Below are 19,437 nucleotides of genomic sequence, written 5' to 3'. Positions count from 1 at the left end.
AAGAATTAGACAAAACAACGAGTAAGACAATCTTTACAATACATGCATAGAACGAACACGTTATTGTTTCTCACAACAGACCAAATAACAGACCAATGTGTATAATATTGTTGTACGTAATTTTTCATTCTCTATTTCTACTATTTCTCATGCATAGGTGTGTTGAAAGCAAACTTATTACGAAATCTTTACCATAGGGCCATGTTCAAAAGGTCATTAATCTTGCTCTCTACGAATCTTTGTTTGTCGTCTTTATGATGACAATAGAATTGGCTGAATGGTTGCTTCAAAACGAAACTTTCTAGTACAAAGTTTCAATAAAATATATGCTTTGAGAAAACTGAAATATTTAATAACCACTCACTCTTGTTTCCGTGTTTTCATCAATTAGTGAGTGACATCTGGATTTCGGTTCTTCAGACGGGTGACCGTCAGTCTCCATGGTTTGTAGATGGGGTGGATCGAATCCGCTGTATTGCCATGTCTGATGTCCCCGCAAGGTAGAACCGTCTGCCCCAGTTGTTGTCACGGGGCTCTTCATTGCTTCAATCTGATCTAGCACTGGATCTTGTTCACCTTTTTCAGGATATTTCAGCTTAGCATGGATGAAAGGATTGTGTTCTTCTCTGCCACTTTCTTTATCATCATGGGTCCCGATGGGAATATTCTTCAAGGAGAGTTCGTCGTCTCCTCTCTTCGCATTATCAGCTTGATTGCAGTCATTCTTATCTTCTACATTGTCTACCTGAATTGCTAACTGCCTCGTGTGTGACCTCGTGTCTGCATCCTTCATTGTCACCGTCACATATTCTCCTTCGATGAGTTTCTGGGATCCACGGGAACGTGGATCTCGAGTGTCTTTCTCACCCGGGTCACCTCTACAAGGTGAGATGACTTTTATTGCATTCAGATGGTCTGCGTTCGCTGTTTTCTGAAGCGGCGTAGAACCATCTATGTCCCTCACGTTCACGTGTACTCCATTCAATGCAAGGTAATCTACTACATCTCGATGTCCTTCTTGTGCAGCGGCTTCGAGTGGTTTCCATCCATCACGATCTTGTTCATTGACATTAGCTTTGTGATGAACGAGTAATTTCACGATATTCATGTTGCCAGTGTAGCATGCTGCATGAAGAGGGGACTTCCCGCATTCACTTTTCTCATTCACATCACATCCTTTTGAGACAAGGAATTTTACCACATCAACATGGTCATACCGTGATGCAATGTAAAGCAGTGTCAATCCTTCAAACCTGGTACCCTGAGCTCCTTCTGCAAAGAGAACATTGACAACCTCCAAATGGCCGTTACTGATTGCAGCATGTAATGGCGTCCACCCATCGTTACCATTCTTGTTCAAATCAGATCCTTGCTGAATGAGATATTCCATAACTTCCATGTGGCCTCCAGCAGCTGCACCGTGGAGAGGAATCATCCTTCTGTCATCTTCTTCGTTCACACCAGCTCCTTTGGAAATGAAGAATTTGACGATATCCAAATGACCCAATCGTGCTGCGAGATAGAGTGGGGTCATCCCATCATATCTGTTCTGCTTTGCTCTTATAGTCATGAGATATTTCACGGCTTCTATGTGGCCCTCTTGAACGGCAGCATTGAATGGAGTCCAACCCTTGGCATTAGCCTCGTTCACACTAGATCCTTGCTGAATAAGATATTCCATAACTTCCATGTGGCCTCCAGCAGCTGCACCATGGAGAGGAATCATCCCACGGTCGTTTCTTTTGCTCACATCAGCTCCTTTGGAAACGAAGAATTTGACGATATCTAAATGACCCAATCGTGCTGCGACATAGAGTGGGGTCATTCCATCGAATCTGGGCATCACTTTTGTTCACATCGGATCCTTCTTGAATGAGATATTCCAAGACTTCAGCGTTACCGTGAATAGCTGCGCCGAGCAAAGGTATCCGACCCGTATCAGTTTCTTCGTTCACATCTGCTCCTTTATAAATAAAGTATTTGACAAGATCAAGATGGCCAAACCCTGCAGCGGCATAGAGTGGGGTCATACCATCATATCTGTTCTGCTTCGCTCCTTCAGTCATGAGATACTTGACGGCTTCTAGATGGCCGTACTGAACAGCTGCATTGAATGGTGTCCAGCCCTTGGCATCTGCCTTGTTCACATCAGATCCGTGTTGAATGAGATATTCCAAGACGTCAGCGTTACCGTTAATAGAAGCACCGTGCAGAGGGATCCGATCTACATTGTATTCTTCGTTCACTTCAGCTCCTTTGATATTGAAGAATTCGACAATATCTAAATGACCAGACTGGGCTGCGGCATACATTGGGGTCATTCCATCATATCTGTTCTGCTTCGCTCCTTTATTTATGAGATATTTGACGGCTTCTAGATGGCCATTTTGAACGGCAGCATTGAATGGTGTCCAACCTTTGACGTCTGCCTTGTCCACATCAGATCCTTGCTGAATGAGATATTCCATGACTTTCATGTGGCCATGAGCGGCTGCACTGTGGAGAGGAATCCTACCTTTGTCATCTTCTTCGTTCACATCAAGTTCATTGGAAATGAAGAATTCAGCGATATCTAAATGACCAAAATGAGCAGCTGCATAGAGTGGGGTCATACCATAATATCTGTTCTGCTTCGCTCCTTCTGTCATGAGATATTTGTTGTTGATCCTTGTTGAATGAGATATTCCATGACTTCTAAGTGGCCTTCAGCAGCTGCACTGTGGAGAGGAATCATCCCTTTGTCATGTTCTTCGTTCACTTCATCTCCTTTGGAAATGAAGAATTTGACGATGTCTAAATGGCCGTAATGAGCTGCACAATAGAGTGGGGTCATATCATAATATCTGTTCTGCTTCGCTCCTTCAGTAACGAGATATTTGACAGCTTCTAGATGGCCATATTCAACAGCAGCATTGAATGGCGTCCATCCGGTGTTATTTTTCTTGTTCACATTGGATCCTTGTTGAATGAGATATTCCATGACTTTCACGTGGCCTCCAGCAGCTGCACTATGGAGAGGAATCCTCCCTTTGTTATCTTCTTCGTTCACATCAGCTCCTTTGGAAATGAAGAATTCGACGAGGCGTAAATGACCAAATTGAGCTGCGCAATGGAGGGGGGTAATTCCATCAAATTTGTTCTGCTTCGCTCCTTCAGTCATGAGACATTTGACAGCTTCTAGATGGCCATATTGTATGGCAGCATTGAATGGTGTGCACCCGGTGTTACTTTTCTTGTTCACATCAGATCCTTGTCGAATGAGATATTCAATGACCGTTATGTTCCCGTTGTTAGCTGCGCCGTAGAGAGGAATCCTCCCTTTGAAATCTTCTTCGTTCACATCAGCTCCTTTGGAAATTAAGTAGTCCACTATGTGTAAATGACCACATTGTGCAGCGACATAGAGTGGGGTCATTCTATCAAATCTGTTCTGCTTTGCTCCTTCAGTCATGAGACATTTGACGGCTTCTAGATGGCCATATTGTACGGCAGCATTGAATGGCGTCCACCCACTGTTACTTTTCTTGTTCACATCAGATCCTTGTCGAATGAGATATTCCATGACTTCTATGTTCCCAGTAATAGCCGCACTGTGGAGAGGAATCCTACCTTTGTCATCTTCTTCGTTCACATCAGCGCCATTGGAAATGAATAGTTCAACGAGATCTAAATGACAAAAATGTGCTGCGGCATAGAGTGGGGTCATACCATTATATCTGTTCTGCTTCGCTCCTTCAGTCATTAGACATTTGACGGCTTCTAGATGACCGTATTGAACGGCAGCATTTAATGGTGTCCAACCATTAGCATCACCCTTGTTTAGATCAGATCCTTGTTGAATGAGATATGTTATGGCTTTAACGTTACCGTTAATCGCTACACTGTGGAGAGGAATCATCCCCGTGTCATGTTCTTCGTTCACATCATATCCTTTCGAAATGAAGAATTTGACGATGTCTAAATGGCCAAATCGTGCTGCAGCATATAGTGGGGTCATACCGTCATATCTGTTCTGCTTCGCTCCTTCAGTCATAAGACATTTGACGGCTTCGAGATGAGCGTATTGAACGGCAGCATTTAATGGTGTCCACCCGGTGTTACTTTTCTTGTTCACATCAGATCCTTGATGAATGAGATATTCCATGACTTTCAAGTGGCCTCCAGCAGCTGCACTGTGGAGAGGAATCCTCCCTTTGTTATCTTCTTCATTAACATCAGCTCCTTCGGAAAAGAAGAAATCGACGATGTGTAAATGACCAAATTGAGCTGCGCAATAGAGGGGGGTATTTCCATCAAATTTGTTCTGCTTTGCTCCTTCAGTTATGAGATATTTAACGGCTTCTAGATGGCCATACTGAACAGCAGCATTGAATGGGGTGAAACCCTTGATGTATTCCTTGTTCACATCAGATCCTTGTTGAATGAGATATCCAATGACCTCAATGTTCCCGTTAACAGCTGCACTATGGAGAGGAACCCTACCTATGTTATCTTCTTCGTTCACATCAGCGCCATTGGATATGAAGAAATCTACAATATCTAAATGACCAAATTGTGCAGCGGCATAGAGTGGTGTCATGTCATCAAATCTGTTTTGCTTTGCTCCTTTAGTCATGAGACATTTGACGGCGTCGAGATGACCGTATTGAACGGCAGCATTGAATGGTGCCCACCCCGTGTTAGTTTTCTTGTTCACATCAGATCCTCGCTGGATGAGATATTCCATGACTTTCAAGTGGCCTCCAGCAGCTGCACTGTGGAGAGGAATCCTTCCTTTGAAATGTTCTTCGTTCACATCAGCTCCATTGGAAATGAAGAAATCTACAATATCTAAATGACCAAATTGAGCTGCGCAATAGAGTGGGGTCATTCCATCATATCTGTTCTGCTTCACACCTTTCGTCAAAAGACATTTGACGGCTTCTAGATTGCCATAATGAACGGCAGCATTGAATGGAGTCCACCCGGTGTTGTCTTCCTTGTTCGCATTAGCTCCTCCTGCAATGAGACCATTTACGATACCGGTATAGCCACTGGATGCTGCTGTATGAAGAGGAGTCTGACCCAAGTCACATTCGACATTCGCGTCCGCTCCCTGCAGGATGAGGAAGTCAACGATGTGTGCATGACCTTCTTGAGCCGCTGCATGAAGAGGACGGAGTCCACCCTTACTTGGTTCATTTGGGTTTGCTCCACGTGAAATGAGATCCTGAACACCTTCGAGATAACCTTCTGAAGCTGCCTTGTACAGCGTTGTGTATCCTTTCTCATCCATCAGGTCTATGTCAGGGTTGAATGGTAGCTCTAGTTCGAACACACTGGCATCACTCAGTCCCGTGGACAGTTTATTCAGTCTATTCAAAACTTCTTTCTTTCTAATCTTCAAGCTGTCTAAGATTTCTGTCGATTTGATGCACTTGTCATCAGCAGATGTGTCGGTATTCAAATTTACAAGAGTATCGTGTGACAGCTCTGTCTTCTCGTCCTCTATATCTGCATCAGGTCGAAGTAATGTAGGCGTATTAGATAGTACATTATATCCTTCATCTGTATGTTCTTTCTGTGCTTCATTTTGTTCAATATTCAAAACAACAGATGTATGTTGTGAAGTCATCTTTTGCTGTGATATGATCAGCAGTATACCGGTTCCGTTTTCCCTAAAACAAAAGGCATATTTCGTTTACTCTAAGCGATATTATGGAATTAAGCATTTCAAATTTGTAAAACAATTTCCCGTCATTTTATTCATACTTGTTCGAATTCCATTCTAATCGAAAGGGAATGAATTACAAATAATCACTTGCAACCTAATTGTTGTGTGTCATGAACATGAATCTTAAGCAAAAACAATAGTATGATATGCGATTGAAAGCAGGAAATAAACCATCTCCGGAGAAGAAGAGAAGGGGAAGGGTCAATTTGTTTCATATATGGGATGTAACATTTGAAGTCCATTGCCGCGTATTGATACCACATTAACTGTTTTCAAAGGAAGTTGAAAGCAAGTTATGCATTTGTAGATAAAGATTCGTGAGGGACAATGTGAGATTTAAAAATAAAATGTAATATAAAAATGGTAAAATAAAGGCGAATTCAGTCTTATCATTAATACAAGCCGCAAGGACTAATAAACAAAATCAAAGCTTTTATTCTGGATGGTGTGTGTCCGTTATAAAATCAAACATTTAATAAAAGGGATTCCGTAAATATGCATTCAACTGAGCGGATATTTCTTTTTTTAAAGTAGAAAGTCTCATGGAAAAGCGATTGGATTATACTGAGTTTCTTCGAAAGGAGGACAGAATTAAATATAAAGGTATTAGTACTGAAACGCGAAAGTGACTGTTTTTCTAAAAAAATGATTTTCACGTGAGACAAATGTGACAGTGTGACAGTGTGACACGATTATCCAAATACAATGAATGACTACATAATAAGGGTGGTTCAAATCAAATGTTTTCATTTCTGTCCATGGAGATGATTTAAAATGTGTAGGCATATACATCTATTATGATCGCGTCATTCGTTCTATTTTCTATTCATTTAATAATACATGTAGTTATCATAATTGACACCCATTTTCCTCTCTCTCTCTCTCTCTCATTCTCTCTCTCCCTCTCTCTCTCTCTCTCTCTATATATATATATATACATCTTTCTCTCTTTGTCCTTTTCTATATTTTGCTGAGCACTCTTCTTTACTTCTTTATTCTTATCATCTCAAGAAATTGTCAATATTTTAGGAGTGAGCAAACGCAGTATGTTAAGTTCTTGTTCATGCAGATAACGATGTTATGAAGAAAATGTGGTCTCACTTTAAAGCTACTTCTATATTATTCACTGATAGATAAACCAGCGATATGCATTAAGCAGGTTTAATTTCTCGAATATGAGTTATTATATTTATTGGAAAGAAATATTTCTCGGTTTACCAGAACCAAGGCGTACGCTTTGCTTGTTCTAGTACGTGTAGATGATGATAGATTAAAACAAAAAACTTACATTTTCCGTTCCTGAATTCCTACGTCACCATCAGCGTCTTGCGAAAGACTCTTCTCATTTTCAGTTTCTTGTTCAAACCCGCCAGATTTCTCAGTGTCCTGAATAAAAATTAAAAAAACCAAATTTCATAACAGTTAATGATTTCATACTTTCACAGTCTGGAGTTAGTCTCTCCAATTATTAATCATTTTGACTTAACGGAGAATTGGGATACCTGGAACAATGTTATATATTGTTGTTGTTCATTTTATGTTGTTTCCCCTGTCAATTGTATGTAGACTGAGGTTTCCTCTTTAATATATAAAACAAAATGACTGACATGAGTGTACGGGTTGCTATAAAAGTCTGCACAGGGAGGAGGCGGCAATGCTAGAGCTCTTGACTAATATCAACCCAAGAACGACAATATGACTGAATTTTGTTTCACTTCAAAGTACATAATCCTTAAAATGCTTAAATACTCAAATTGAAGGTATTTCATCAGTAGAGTCTTTCATGTTATGATGTGACCTTTCCATAAAAAAACTTCAAAATTAAGATGATAAATTGGAAGCACATATTTCTGACGAATGAAGCTCAACAAAGCAAGAAAATGAATACCATTTTTGTATCATGGGTTGAGATAAAAAATCTGGAACACCTACAAACTTAATGAATAGAGATCAATATAATTATTTAAAAAGATGATGTATGCATAAATCTAAGTGACTATCGCCAAATTTTCATTTTGTCAAGCTTTTCAAAAATACTTGAACGAATTGTTTACCACAGAATGTATGATTTTTTGACAAAGAATGACCTCCTTTAATAATCCAAATCAGTTTGGCCTAAGAAAGTCGCATTCACCTGATCTTGCACTAGTGCATTACAGAGTGTCGAATGCCTTAGCTGATCATAAACATTACTACCGTATATAACATACTGTAATTTAATATGAGCGAATTCCAAATGTCTAATCGATTAAATTCTAGGATATCAAAAAGGCAAAACGTATTTGTACTGGTTCTCGCTACAGAGATCATAGCGCCCCCTTGTTTTTGTTTTAATTGAATACCCATAAAACTTCGAATATTTACATTTTACAGACTGCACACTTTGGCCCGAATTCACAACAGTGGTACAAAACCCCCCGGGGGTTTAAACCTCCTTTGTGAATCAGAAAATCAGAGGTTTAAACCTCAGAGGGGGGTTTTGTACGACACCCATGGTACAAAACCTCTTTGTACCACTGTTGTGAATTCGGGTCTTTATGTTTCATACCACTGACAATTGCCTCCTGCTCTGAAAGGTAATTCGAAATATATTATACGTAGTTGCCCAAACATGAAATTCCCTGCTTTAGGATCAAATGAATATTTACTCAGTGTCCAATAAAAGAAATGAATCAGTGAAAATGTTAGGTAAATCCTACAAAAGGATGGGAAAGTTATGAATCTTTAATTTTGTGTCACTCAAACACTATGTCATCTAGCTTCAGTGCACGAAGGGCCATTCTGATTAAATCAATGTTTTTCTATATCAGTGTTTATTGATGGTTAACCATGAATCCCATGATATATATTTAGGATTCAGGTATAAAACTACTATATCGGTTCTTCGATTGCTAAAAAAATTGGTTGGGGTGCTCACAATTCAAAATTCACCCGCTTTGTGTTAGAATAATTACAATTTTAAAAGTTCATATTTTTCTTATCTTTTGTTTGATTTCCTGAATCATTCAGTACTCTTTATTTTTATTATCATTCTGTTTAAGTCATTTTTATATTACAGTGGATTTTGTTGTCTTTCTCTATCGATTGCGGCTCATGAGCCAGGTCATCCGACCCGCCAGACGTTTCGATACTGCGACAAAAGTATTCGACAAAACAAGTCATTTTGGAGCTAATAGAAAAAGACCAAAAAAAAAAATCCTTACTAATTGTAAACATGAAATGAAACAAATGTTCTATTTTGTGGCTCACTGACCATTTAAAACAGAAAACACAGGAGACCGTTAATGTCTCGCGAACCTTATGACAACTGTTTTGGAGGTTCACTAGATCGCCGCCCTACGAGACCTGAAGCCCGCAGGATTTATGTTATGTATTTCTTTGTTTTGCCGGTCTCGTGGGCAGTCGGTTTAAGAAAGATAATGGATAGTCGATCTACTGGGATGAACCATTGAGAAGTGACATCCGATGTTCCATTTAATTGGGAGGAAACTAGTAGGTTCGCTGATTGATAGTTATTTTAATAGTTCTGTCGGCAAATTTTAGGGAGAGATGTTCGTTACGAAATATCATTCCTTTATACTTTAATGTGTAAAACTTTTAAAATGCCTAATCATAAAAATTAATTTTGCTTACCTCGAATGCATCTGTTACTGCTGATTCTAGACTCATCTCCTCGTTATCCGTGTTACCCCTCATTTCGGATGTCCGTGCCCCCATGGTGGAATCATCCTGTACCAATTGAAATGTAACAAAAACCTTAAAAAGGGATCACAATGCATCAAGCTCTGCTTATCTTGGTCAGTTCTGTTTAGTATAAATCTTAATGCAAACTGATTCATTATGTATATGATAATAATTCAAACCCCGAATCCAATAATTTGTGGCGTGCAAGTTATCAAGTGTTGATGTGGAAGATCCCGATATGGCAAGCATCAAATAATCTTGGAAAGTTACGAACGGTTAAGATGAATACTCGACTACAATCTTGATAGCAGTGTCTATTGTAATTGGGTGTTCCTTGTTGTTCTGCCTATTGTTAATTATCGTGGCATGGAAGAAATCAGAAGTCTGCATGACCTTGGAGATACATCCATCAGTTTAGATGCAAGTGTAAGGCGCATTTATACTGTCGAAGTGGTGTTCCTTTGTCTGATATCAAAGGCATCCAATCAAGATAGCATGTATCCTTTTCATGCAACCGAATTGGAAATCCTGTCTATGACATTCCTGATGTCGATTTATAGGCTAGGAATATTGTGTCTTTTTTTAGGTAAACGTCAAACAAATTGCAATAAAATATTTTTCACTGCAATGCATTTTTGTAAGGTCCCCAAAATGACATACTAAAAGTCCAAAAAAATCCAAGTAGTGGAAGTGCCCCTAATTTGCATAAATCCAATATGGCCGCTATTTCGAGGATTTTCACATATATTTTATCATATTTGTCAGCTTGTATAGGCTGTTGTGGCACTGAAGGAGGAGGAAAAGTGATCTGCTGTACATTGTGTATCAACTAAAATACCTATATACTAAAGATACATCACATATCTGAACAAAATCCCCCACACATCCACACCCACACAATCCAATATGTAATTTATGCTCAATTTATTACCTTAGCAGATGGTGTTTTTTCATTATGCACAAGACAAATATAATGTCAATCTAATGATATTGAAAAAAAACTAAAATAAAATATTCAGAAAAACTGGCCCTTATGAGTATTCGTACAAACACAAGAGCTGTTGGTAGGGCTATTAGGGGTACAACCTGTACCTTACATTATCGTCATGGTCATTGGAATTAGAAGTTGTTCTCAGTGTAACAGTTTACTTAAGTTTAGAGATCTGACAAATAGTATATTGCATGCTAATGGCTCATCACAGTACAATTATCCATATTACTGCGGTATTTGTGCTCTCTAGTCACTATTTTTGTCAAATATCCAACTAAGTTAGACCCGTAAGCTTTTATTATGTGATATCCATGATGCCTAATTCATAGTCATTCATTGCAAAACTTTAAAGTAGAACACTCAATAACAGTTTCATTATAATATCGATGGAAAGCTTATAATGTGCAGAATACAATACATTTTTTAAATTAAGATATCAGAATCAACTAAGGCACAATAACCAATCAAAGTTTGCTACTACACCCCCCCCCTCCTTCATCTAAGGTAATTCAGAGGTCAAATTAAGCCTGTAATTCATGACGCCACAGAATGTACACCTTTCTTGATTGCTGATCTATGCAGTGCTACAAAAGGCAAGCCTACACATGAATAGGAAGGGGCTTTAGTTGTTGCTGTGGTACTGATTGTGCTATTACTGTAGTTGTAGTAGAGATATGCATTAAAAGAAATGATACTTGGTCGCAAAATGTGTCTGGAAGACTTGCGTCTGCCAATGATCTTCCCGCAGTTGATGCAGTTTACCATAAACTATGCATGGTGAACTTTAAAACTGAAGAAAAAAAAATACCAATGAGGAAAATGATGAGGAACAAACAACAGTAGTTGATTGTGTTACTAAGATGTAAGAGTATTTTCTGGATACAGATCATGATGCCGACAGTGGGGTATACATGAAAAAGAAAATACAGTGGCACTTAGGTGAGAGGTTGTATAACTGAACTGAAAGGAAACCATGATGTAGTTACATTTCGTAGCACAGCTAGTGCTATTCTGTATGAATTCCACAAGCAACCAAAGAACAACACATCAAAGCAGGAGAAAATGAGGATCATCAAGACTGCTGCCTCACCGTATAAAGAATGACGTTAAGTTATTAAAAGAAAATTACAAGTGACGCGTTTACCTGCATTTCTCACAGATTCCCTGCAACTGCTATTGCGGAACATGTTTGTTGGCCAAAAGGTAGATTGTGATGCTGGCATCTATTGGGCAAGCCATAATGCACGCAATACGTCCAAGGGTTCTCCTTTCTCCTCTTCAGCTTTGAATACAAATGCATCATCAATTCTCATCTCGCTTTTTGATCGACACACTGCATGCGCAATGCTTCTAATGCTCTTATCCGGTGGTTAAGAAATATGAAAGAAGTGCGGCAATTTCTCAAGAGTTCATTCAGTTTATTGCAAATAATATCGACACTCCTGATGGATCAGGTAATTTCCACAGATGGGCACATTGCTACCCTAACCCTAGGGATAAAGTACTGTAAGCCTGTACTAAACGGTATCCGCGGAGGACTTTGCTACTGTTGGACGTATCAACATTGAATACTTAAAGGCATCTACAACTGTACAACCTCTGGTTTACCAGCCGATTGTGAATCGGGGACCAGAATATCCAACATTTGATCTTGATGTGTTGTTGAAGACATTTTTACTACTGCGGTCCCCAAGGCCTTCAAAGGTCCGGAACGATACAGATAATAAAAACAACGGCAAGTACCATGATCAGTCATCTTCTATGTTTCTCCCCATGATTGACATGAATCCTAGTGATCCATCCTGCATGTGTTTACTAAACTCTGCGTTTTGCTTGTATCCATGCTAAACAGTATAATACTATACACCTGTTTGGACGTTTGATAAGCTACTCTGGTGGAAGGCACTCACAATAACCAGGAGCCAGCCAAGTGACAGTGACTTGAAGCAGATCATTCTGCAGGGCATTTGATGACGGGCTCAGGACCCCATGAACTTCCTGAAGTATAGTGTATGCCATGTATGCTTGGTGGAAAGGCTATTTCTAGAGTTGCATGTGCGGAGCCATTTACTCGTTGATGCTGCTCTTAATACCATGCTGATACCAGACTTGTATAATGTACATCTGCAACGAGTACAAACAACCTCTGGAAGCTCCTATAGTGATCACTATAGGAATTTCCAGAGGTTGTTCAGCACCCAGGTGTTCCATGTGGAGTAGCTAATTTCGCGGAGCAGCCCACTTAAGTTCTCTCTTGAACAACTACTAACGGACAGCATCTTCTTGATCTTCATTGTGATGTAGCAATTGAGGAAGAGCAGATCCTGGAATTAATTGTGATGCAACAGAAGTTTAAAGCAACAGTTATTGTCGATGATGACACAAACCTTCTCATCGTGCTGATCTTCTACGCTGATCTGAATTCAAAGGACTTCTTTTTTTTTGCACCTGAGCCCAATTAAGGCAACTCCAAGAAGAACCGAATATGGAATATTAAACAGCTGAAGGAAACTCTAGGAAGTAGTGTGTGTGACTACTTTCTCTGTGTCGTGTGCTTCTGGACTGCGACACAACGTCTCGCATATTTGGACTAGGGAAAGGCGTAGCACTGAAGAAAATCATGAAGAATGACGAATTCTGTGAGCTTGCCATGGTATTAAGTCAGCCGGCATCATACCTGAAGGAGGCCATTATTCCAACTGGAGAGAAGGCACTTGTATGCCTGTATGGTGGTGACTCAATAGAAGATTGCGTAAGCAAAGACTTTCCAACCAACTTCAGCAGCAGGAAAGTTCCACAGTCTGCGTGTGTACTATCAGATATTAGAATGGAAAGGAATGGCAGACAGCCTGACATCGGGAAACTGAGTTGGCAGGTCATGGATGGGAAGTATCTTCCAATAAAAACTGATAAAACACCAGCTTCCGCATAACACCTTAAGATCATCAGATGTGGATGCAAGAAAGATTGTGCAGCCAAGAAATGCACGTGCTGGAAGTATGGCATCCAATGTCCAACAGCCTGCACTGATTGCCATGGCACTAGTTGTATCAACTCACCACCATTATAGGCCTACCTAGAACTTGATGATACTACTGATCAGCATGCCTCATAAATGTTTGTTTGTTGGAGACTACAAACTCTAATCAAATTAGAATATGTATACTTAATTGTAGGCCTCATGACCTGCATCATGTTATAACAATTGCACTGGGATTGTAAACTAACATAGACATAGCTGCTCTGAAATGCATTGTAAGGTGAGATTCAACACAAAATTGATTAATCCACTTTTAACAAAATGTATGTATATATATGAAAATTAAAAAACCTAATTATGAAACATTTGAAATATAAATATATTTGTACAACATATATAAGTGTTGTCGCAATTAGTCTGAATGTATTCAAGGTAACATAAGACAAAAAATATCATTATAATAAATTCTCTACAAAAATGTTTAATTTAGCAGCCATTTTGAATTTAAGCAAATTAAAACACTCAACCGGGCATATAAAACCTTATGCAAACAAAAAAATTCTTGGAAATAACATTTTAGACTTTAAAAGTACACTAAAAGTGTGCTAAAAGGTATGTATGGTGAATATTTTGACCAAATCTAGGAAAAAAAACCTAGAATTGGCGGCCATTGTGGATTTATGGAAATTAGACACAATTAGTCCACTACACGGATAATGTAAGGTACGGGCTGTACCCCTACATAACCCTATAACAGCTCTTGTGTTTGTACGAATACTCATAAGGGCCAGTTTTTCTGAACTGATATTTTTGTTTTAGTTGTTTCGATATAAAATGACATGATATTTGCCTAGTGCATAATGAAATAACATCATCTGCTAAGGTAATAAATTGAGCATAAATTACATGTTGGATTGTGTGGGTGTGGGTGTGCGGGGGATTTGTTTCAGGTGTGTGATGTACCTGTAGAATATGGGTATTTTAGTTGATACACAATGTACAGCAGATCACTTTTCCTACTCCTTTAGTGCCACAACAGCCTATACAAGTTGACAAATATGACAAAATCTATGTGAAAATCCTCGAAATAGCGGCCATATTGGATTTATGCAAATTAGGGGCACTTCCACTACTTGGATTTTTTTGGACTTTTAGTATGTCATTTTGAGGACCTTACTAAAATGCATTGCAGTGAAAAATATTTTATTGCAATTTGTTTGACCTCAAAACACAATATTCCTAGCCTATTAGGCGGACCAACATCAAGAAAGAATACTTTAACTTGTCCAATACGTGGGTCAGGCACCAGACGCATATATTTTGACAGCTACATGTAAGAAAAAGAAGAAGAACAAGACGAAGAAGAAGAAGAAGAAGGTGAAAACAAGGGAAAAAGAAGAAGAAGAATAAGTAGTAGAAGGAGGAGGAGAGGAAAAAAGGGCGAAGGAAAAAGAGATGGAAGTGGAGGAAGAGAAGAGTTATATTCTAAGAGCAAAGCTGAATCAAGATCCAGTCCTTAAAATTAGGACATGTCGTTTCTGTCCAATGACACAAATGAGAACAATTTTCCATGCTAACACAACCATTATGAAAATGGCAAGGTACACTGTAGTAGAATCTGTCATCAGATGTAGATACTTAAGGGCAAAGATGGTAGAACCAGGGGAGAAGTGTAATTTTAAATGTACTACGCAAACTATTAATATTGAGATCTCGAACAGACTCTTTAAGCTTGACCTCAGGCAGAACAACCCTATGCCTAACAATATCGTCTTAACAATAGCTCCTTTTTCCTCCTTGCCAATGCCATCTTATGATCCCATATTCATATTTTTAATTGAGTATCATTTGAAACAAACAAACAAACAAATCGAAAAAAAGAAAATGTCACATAAAAACATATTTTCTGTTTTAAATAGTGACGATTAACTGACTTTTTTGGAAATATATTTTGTTGTATCTCCTTCGAGGTAGATGCGAAATCATGACTTGAATCTACTATTTTCGGATAGTAGTAATTGATTTAAGTCTGACAATAATATTGATTTTTTTTCTTCTTCTTTTCTTATCCAACAAGTAAAACGAGGGTTTCAGTCTTGCAGATATACTCATGTATCAGTGGAAACCAATGCAATAAACTGCTGTAACAGTTAGCATGAATGGTATTTACGAGGGATAATTGAGCTAATTAATCTCATACTCTAGAAAATTGAATATAACTAAAGAATGTAACGAATGATATGGGGGGTGTATGGGTGGGTACGTGTGTATGTGCGGGTACGTGTGTATGTGCTGGTACGTGTGTGTGTGCGTGTACGTGTTTGTGTGTATGTGCGAGTATGTGTGCGTTTGTGCGTGTAAATAAATAACTTGTGACTGTTATTAGGGACTTTTAGATTTGCACGTCGACAAAGTGGACTGCCCGGCACTGCCAGTTGCCTAAAAAGAGGTCACATTGCCTTAAAAGGATGCCACACGTAGCAGTTCAATATGTCGACGTGCAAATCGAAAAGTCCCTACATCACACCCTCGAGCATTATTTTCAAATGATAATGAAGGCTGGATCTCCGAGAAGGGAAACGTAGCACATTGAAATGATAATATGGACTGTTCGATTTGCCCATCGACATCGTGAACTACAACGTGTGATGTCCTTTTAAGGCACTGCCGAGCACTAACACTGCCCTAAAAGGACGTCACATAATAAAGGATGTCACACATAGTAGTCCGCAATATCGACGTGCAAATCTAAAAGTCCCTAATGTCAAAGAGTTCGGTCCCGAGACACAATTGATCATGCCCCCACATTCATACACACTCACATATACACATACATGTACAAACCTACATCACACCCTAGAGCATTATTCTCCAATTTTATGAAGGCTGGATCTCAAAAAAGGAAAACGCAACACATTGAAATGATGGGGACTTTTAGATTTGCACGTCGACATAGTGGACTGCTACGTGTGACGTCATTTTAAGGCACTGGCAGTGCCTTAAAAGAACGTCAGACGTATCAGTCCACTCTGTCGAGTGCCTTAAAAGGACGTCACACGTAGCAGTCCGATATGTCGACGTGCAAATCTAAAAGTCCCTATTGTTACCTTGTTTACGCAGCTAGGTTTATTATTAAAAGTAAATTGCTGTGACCAATTGTGGAGATCTTTGGAGCGTGGGCGAAAGACATGCCCTCGTAAAATACATTCTGAAGAGGATAATTTCAATGGAAGCTTGTCTGACATTATTTTTCGATCAAAGTTGGACGTTGTATCAACTCTTCGACTAAGTTTGTTTGCGCTTTTTAATTTCCTATGAACTGAAATATATTAGGTGGCCTAAACTGGCTTATTGTTGCAGTATTCTCTCTCTCTCTCTCTCTCTGTTCCCCTCGCTCTTTAGATCTCTATTCCCTTCCCTCTCTTTCTTTGTCTCTCTCTAATTTCCCCTCATAATGTTTGAGCATCATAATACAGAGAGTATTATGGTGCTCAAACATTATGAGGGAACATTAGCCTCAAGTGAGCTGGGTAACAGGAAAAAAAAAGAAAACGGGGAACTCGGGGGAAAACCGGGATGATGCGGACAAAGCATATCGAAGTTAGGAATCCATAAACATATCTATTGATATGAAGCTACTCCTATTGAAGAGTCAGAGACACGGTGGGTGATGTTTTTTCGGCACAACTTCTCGATTCTTTTGTAACAAATGAATTCCTCCTTTTAATTTTGTTTTATTGGAAAGGGAATCCTTTTAATTTTGTTTTATTGGAAAGGGAACGTTTTCGTTTGAAATTATATAACGCAGTACGGTATGGTATAGGGTATGGTATGGTATTTATTCCATTCTTCTTAAAACATGTTCTTAAAACATATACAATACATACAGATTATTAAACAAAATGAAATTTGAAATACATAATTGTCAGTAGTTTTGTATATGTAACAAAACAATATATAATATGACATCACTAATCAGATCATAAATAGTAAGAATACCTTTGCATCTTTACTGTTTTGTAATGTCTTTTTGGCATCATGTTTAATTTCTGTGTTTTCTTCTTCCACAACTTACAAAAAAGAATATAAGTATACGCCTCCCAAACTTAAACGGGTATCTATTTTTCTTCTCATGAGTTTTGTTGTCAGTCATCAATTTTGTTGTCAGTGAATTGCGAAGTTGCTCAGTCTGCTATTCATATTAAACATTGATATTGTTACATCGTTTAATTCAAACATCTAAATGTAAAATCCCACACCCAAAGGCTCTTCTTCAGTTGCAGTATAGGCTATTGTCGGGTAAAATTTCGTACTGTCGTGCTGTCATTTAATATCAACACCTCTTTCCCTTCTTGTGATAATTTCCGATTGATCTGAAGATTGGTCATGTTATTTTAATAATGTTTTAGTACTTGGCTCTCAAAACTTTACATCCAAGGTATGTATGTAAGTTAAATCCAATAAAGAATCTCTGCCGAACATCTTTGATAGATATATATAAGGATGTCCGGGTTAGTGTTACTTTGTCTTAACGTTATACCATCATCGTTTTTCGCTGGTTCTTTCTGTCCTCTTCTTCACTTTTGATTTCTTTAGGTTAGAGAGAGTACCTAATTATTCTCCATATCAAGGGATGTGTTATGCTGAACCCATATGGAATAACTCCTTGTTATAACCAGTTCCATGAACATGACTATTAAGAATATCTTGTGACGGTTACTGGTAAAGAACTCGGTCCCGATACACGATTGATCATGTTTGATTGGCACACGTCTGTAAAACCCAATTACACGCGCCTACATTCACGCACAAACACACACACTCCTTCACCAACACCCAAACGTAACTTTTTTCCTATGTTATGAGGCCGTACACATTTTTATGCCTCCGTTACGAAGTAGCCAGAGGCATTATGTTTTCGGGTTGTCCGTCCGTCCGTACGTCCCGTTCTCATGATCGCGTTATCTCAAGAACCGATTGATGGATTCCTGCCAAACATAAGTCATGTATGTATCTTGCAAAGCCGATGAATTGATCAAATTTTGGGGTCATATGGAAACGTTGTATCATCCGCTCAATCTGACTTGCATGCATAGAACAAATAAGCATTTTTCCATGAAAAAGTGAAGTTTTCTAAAATGTGCGTTTGTTTCCAGCATTGGGGCGCCCGGAAGTCGCTAGGGTAACATTTCATAAAGTATAATATAAAAAGACCATATGCAAATTTTCTGTACTTTTGTCGGAAAAAATACATTTATCCAGCACAATGTCGTCTCTTTTTGCGTTGGAGAAGAGCAAATAGCGAGTTTCAATCACACTTTGGCCGCTCTCGCAAGCTCTCACTCGTTTCACTGTGGTCAAGAGACTTTGGGGCAAGCGGTTAATGAAAATACTAATCGTTAGCTTTCTTCTGGTATCAAACTTATTTTGATTGATTGTATAATTTTTTCGGAATAAAGGAAACAAAAAGGCTCGACCAATAACTTATCAGCGTCTGAATTGACATTTTGACCTTGAATTCCCTGATGCAAGCGCACTAATGACGTCATCTTCGCTAAATCGGTGTCTTTTATCGTAAAATGCGACACTTTCACAATGTTTATACATCTTTTTTTAATTATTAGGAAGATATAACATATTTTTTCTGATATCACTGAAGTTTTGGGTTTTGTTTAATGAATAATTTTAAAATAAGATCCATTTTACTGTTTTAATTTACTGGATCGTACCATTAAAGTCGCAGGGTAGAAAGATGCATTTTCCAACCGCGCCAAGTTTAATTAACGTTCTGACATTCTGTTAAATGGGTTAGTGTTGTTAAGAATCCACTGCTTTCTGCTTCAACAAACGTCCACATGCGGAGTCGTTTATCAACTAAATTATTCAAATGTATGGATGCTTCCTAGCTTCCCAGGTGTTTGTGTTGCTGTTGAAGCATTTCATTCACCTACTATCATGCTTTGTACTCCAATTGCCAGAACGCAAATTTCATTTTGGTTTTATAGTTTCATCGTATTCAAATTTATGAATGCTTCCTCCCCAGGTGTTTGTGGTGTTTATGCATTTCAT

At 38.7% G+C, this 19,437-nt stretch overlaps 3 protein-coding genes across 3 annotated transcripts; all 3 read right to left on the bottom strand.

The window, feature by feature from the left end:
* Nucleotides 1–349: 349 nt before the first annotated feature.
* LOC100892355 (ankyrin-1-like) lies at nt 350–1,726 on the bottom strand. Its single transcript, XM_011669196.1, has one exon. The coding sequence runs from the start codon at nt 1,724–1,726 to the stop codon at nt 350–352; it is 1,377 nt and encodes a 458-aa protein (XP_011667498.1).
* Nucleotides 1,727–1,751: 25 nt separating this feature from the next.
* On the bottom strand, nt 1,752–2,648 carry LOC591287 (ankyrin repeat domain-containing protein 50-like). The gene has a single exon (XM_790855.3). The coding sequence runs from the start codon at nt 2,646–2,648 to the stop codon at nt 1,752–1,754; it is 897 nt and encodes a 298-aa protein (XP_795948.3).
* On the bottom strand, nt 2,645–9,430 carry LOC105439802 (serine/threonine-protein phosphatase 6 regulatory ankyrin repeat subunit B-like). Its single transcript, XM_011669194.1, has 3 exons — nt 9,347–9,430; nt 7,030–7,099; nt 2,645–5,493 (listed from the first exon to the last, which is right to left on the bottom strand). Exons 1-3 carry the CDS (start codon nt 9,428–9,430, stop codon nt 2,645–2,647), a joined length of 3,003 nt encoding a protein of 1,000 aa, XP_011667496.1.
* Nucleotides 9,431–19,437: the final 10,007 nt, after the last annotated feature.

The sequence above is a fragment of the Strongylocentrotus purpuratus genome, unplaced genomic scaffold (assembly GCF_000002235.5).
Source record: "Strongylocentrotus purpuratus isolate Spur 01 unplaced genomic scaffold, Spur_5.0 spur5_scaffold_21, whole genome shotgun sequence".
NCBI classification, from domain to species: domain Eukaryota; kingdom Metazoa; phylum Echinodermata; class Echinoidea; order Camarodonta; family Strongylocentrotidae; genus Strongylocentrotus; species Strongylocentrotus purpuratus.
Note: the sequence above shows the minus strand (reverse complement) of the source record. Positions and strands in the feature narration are given on the sequence as shown.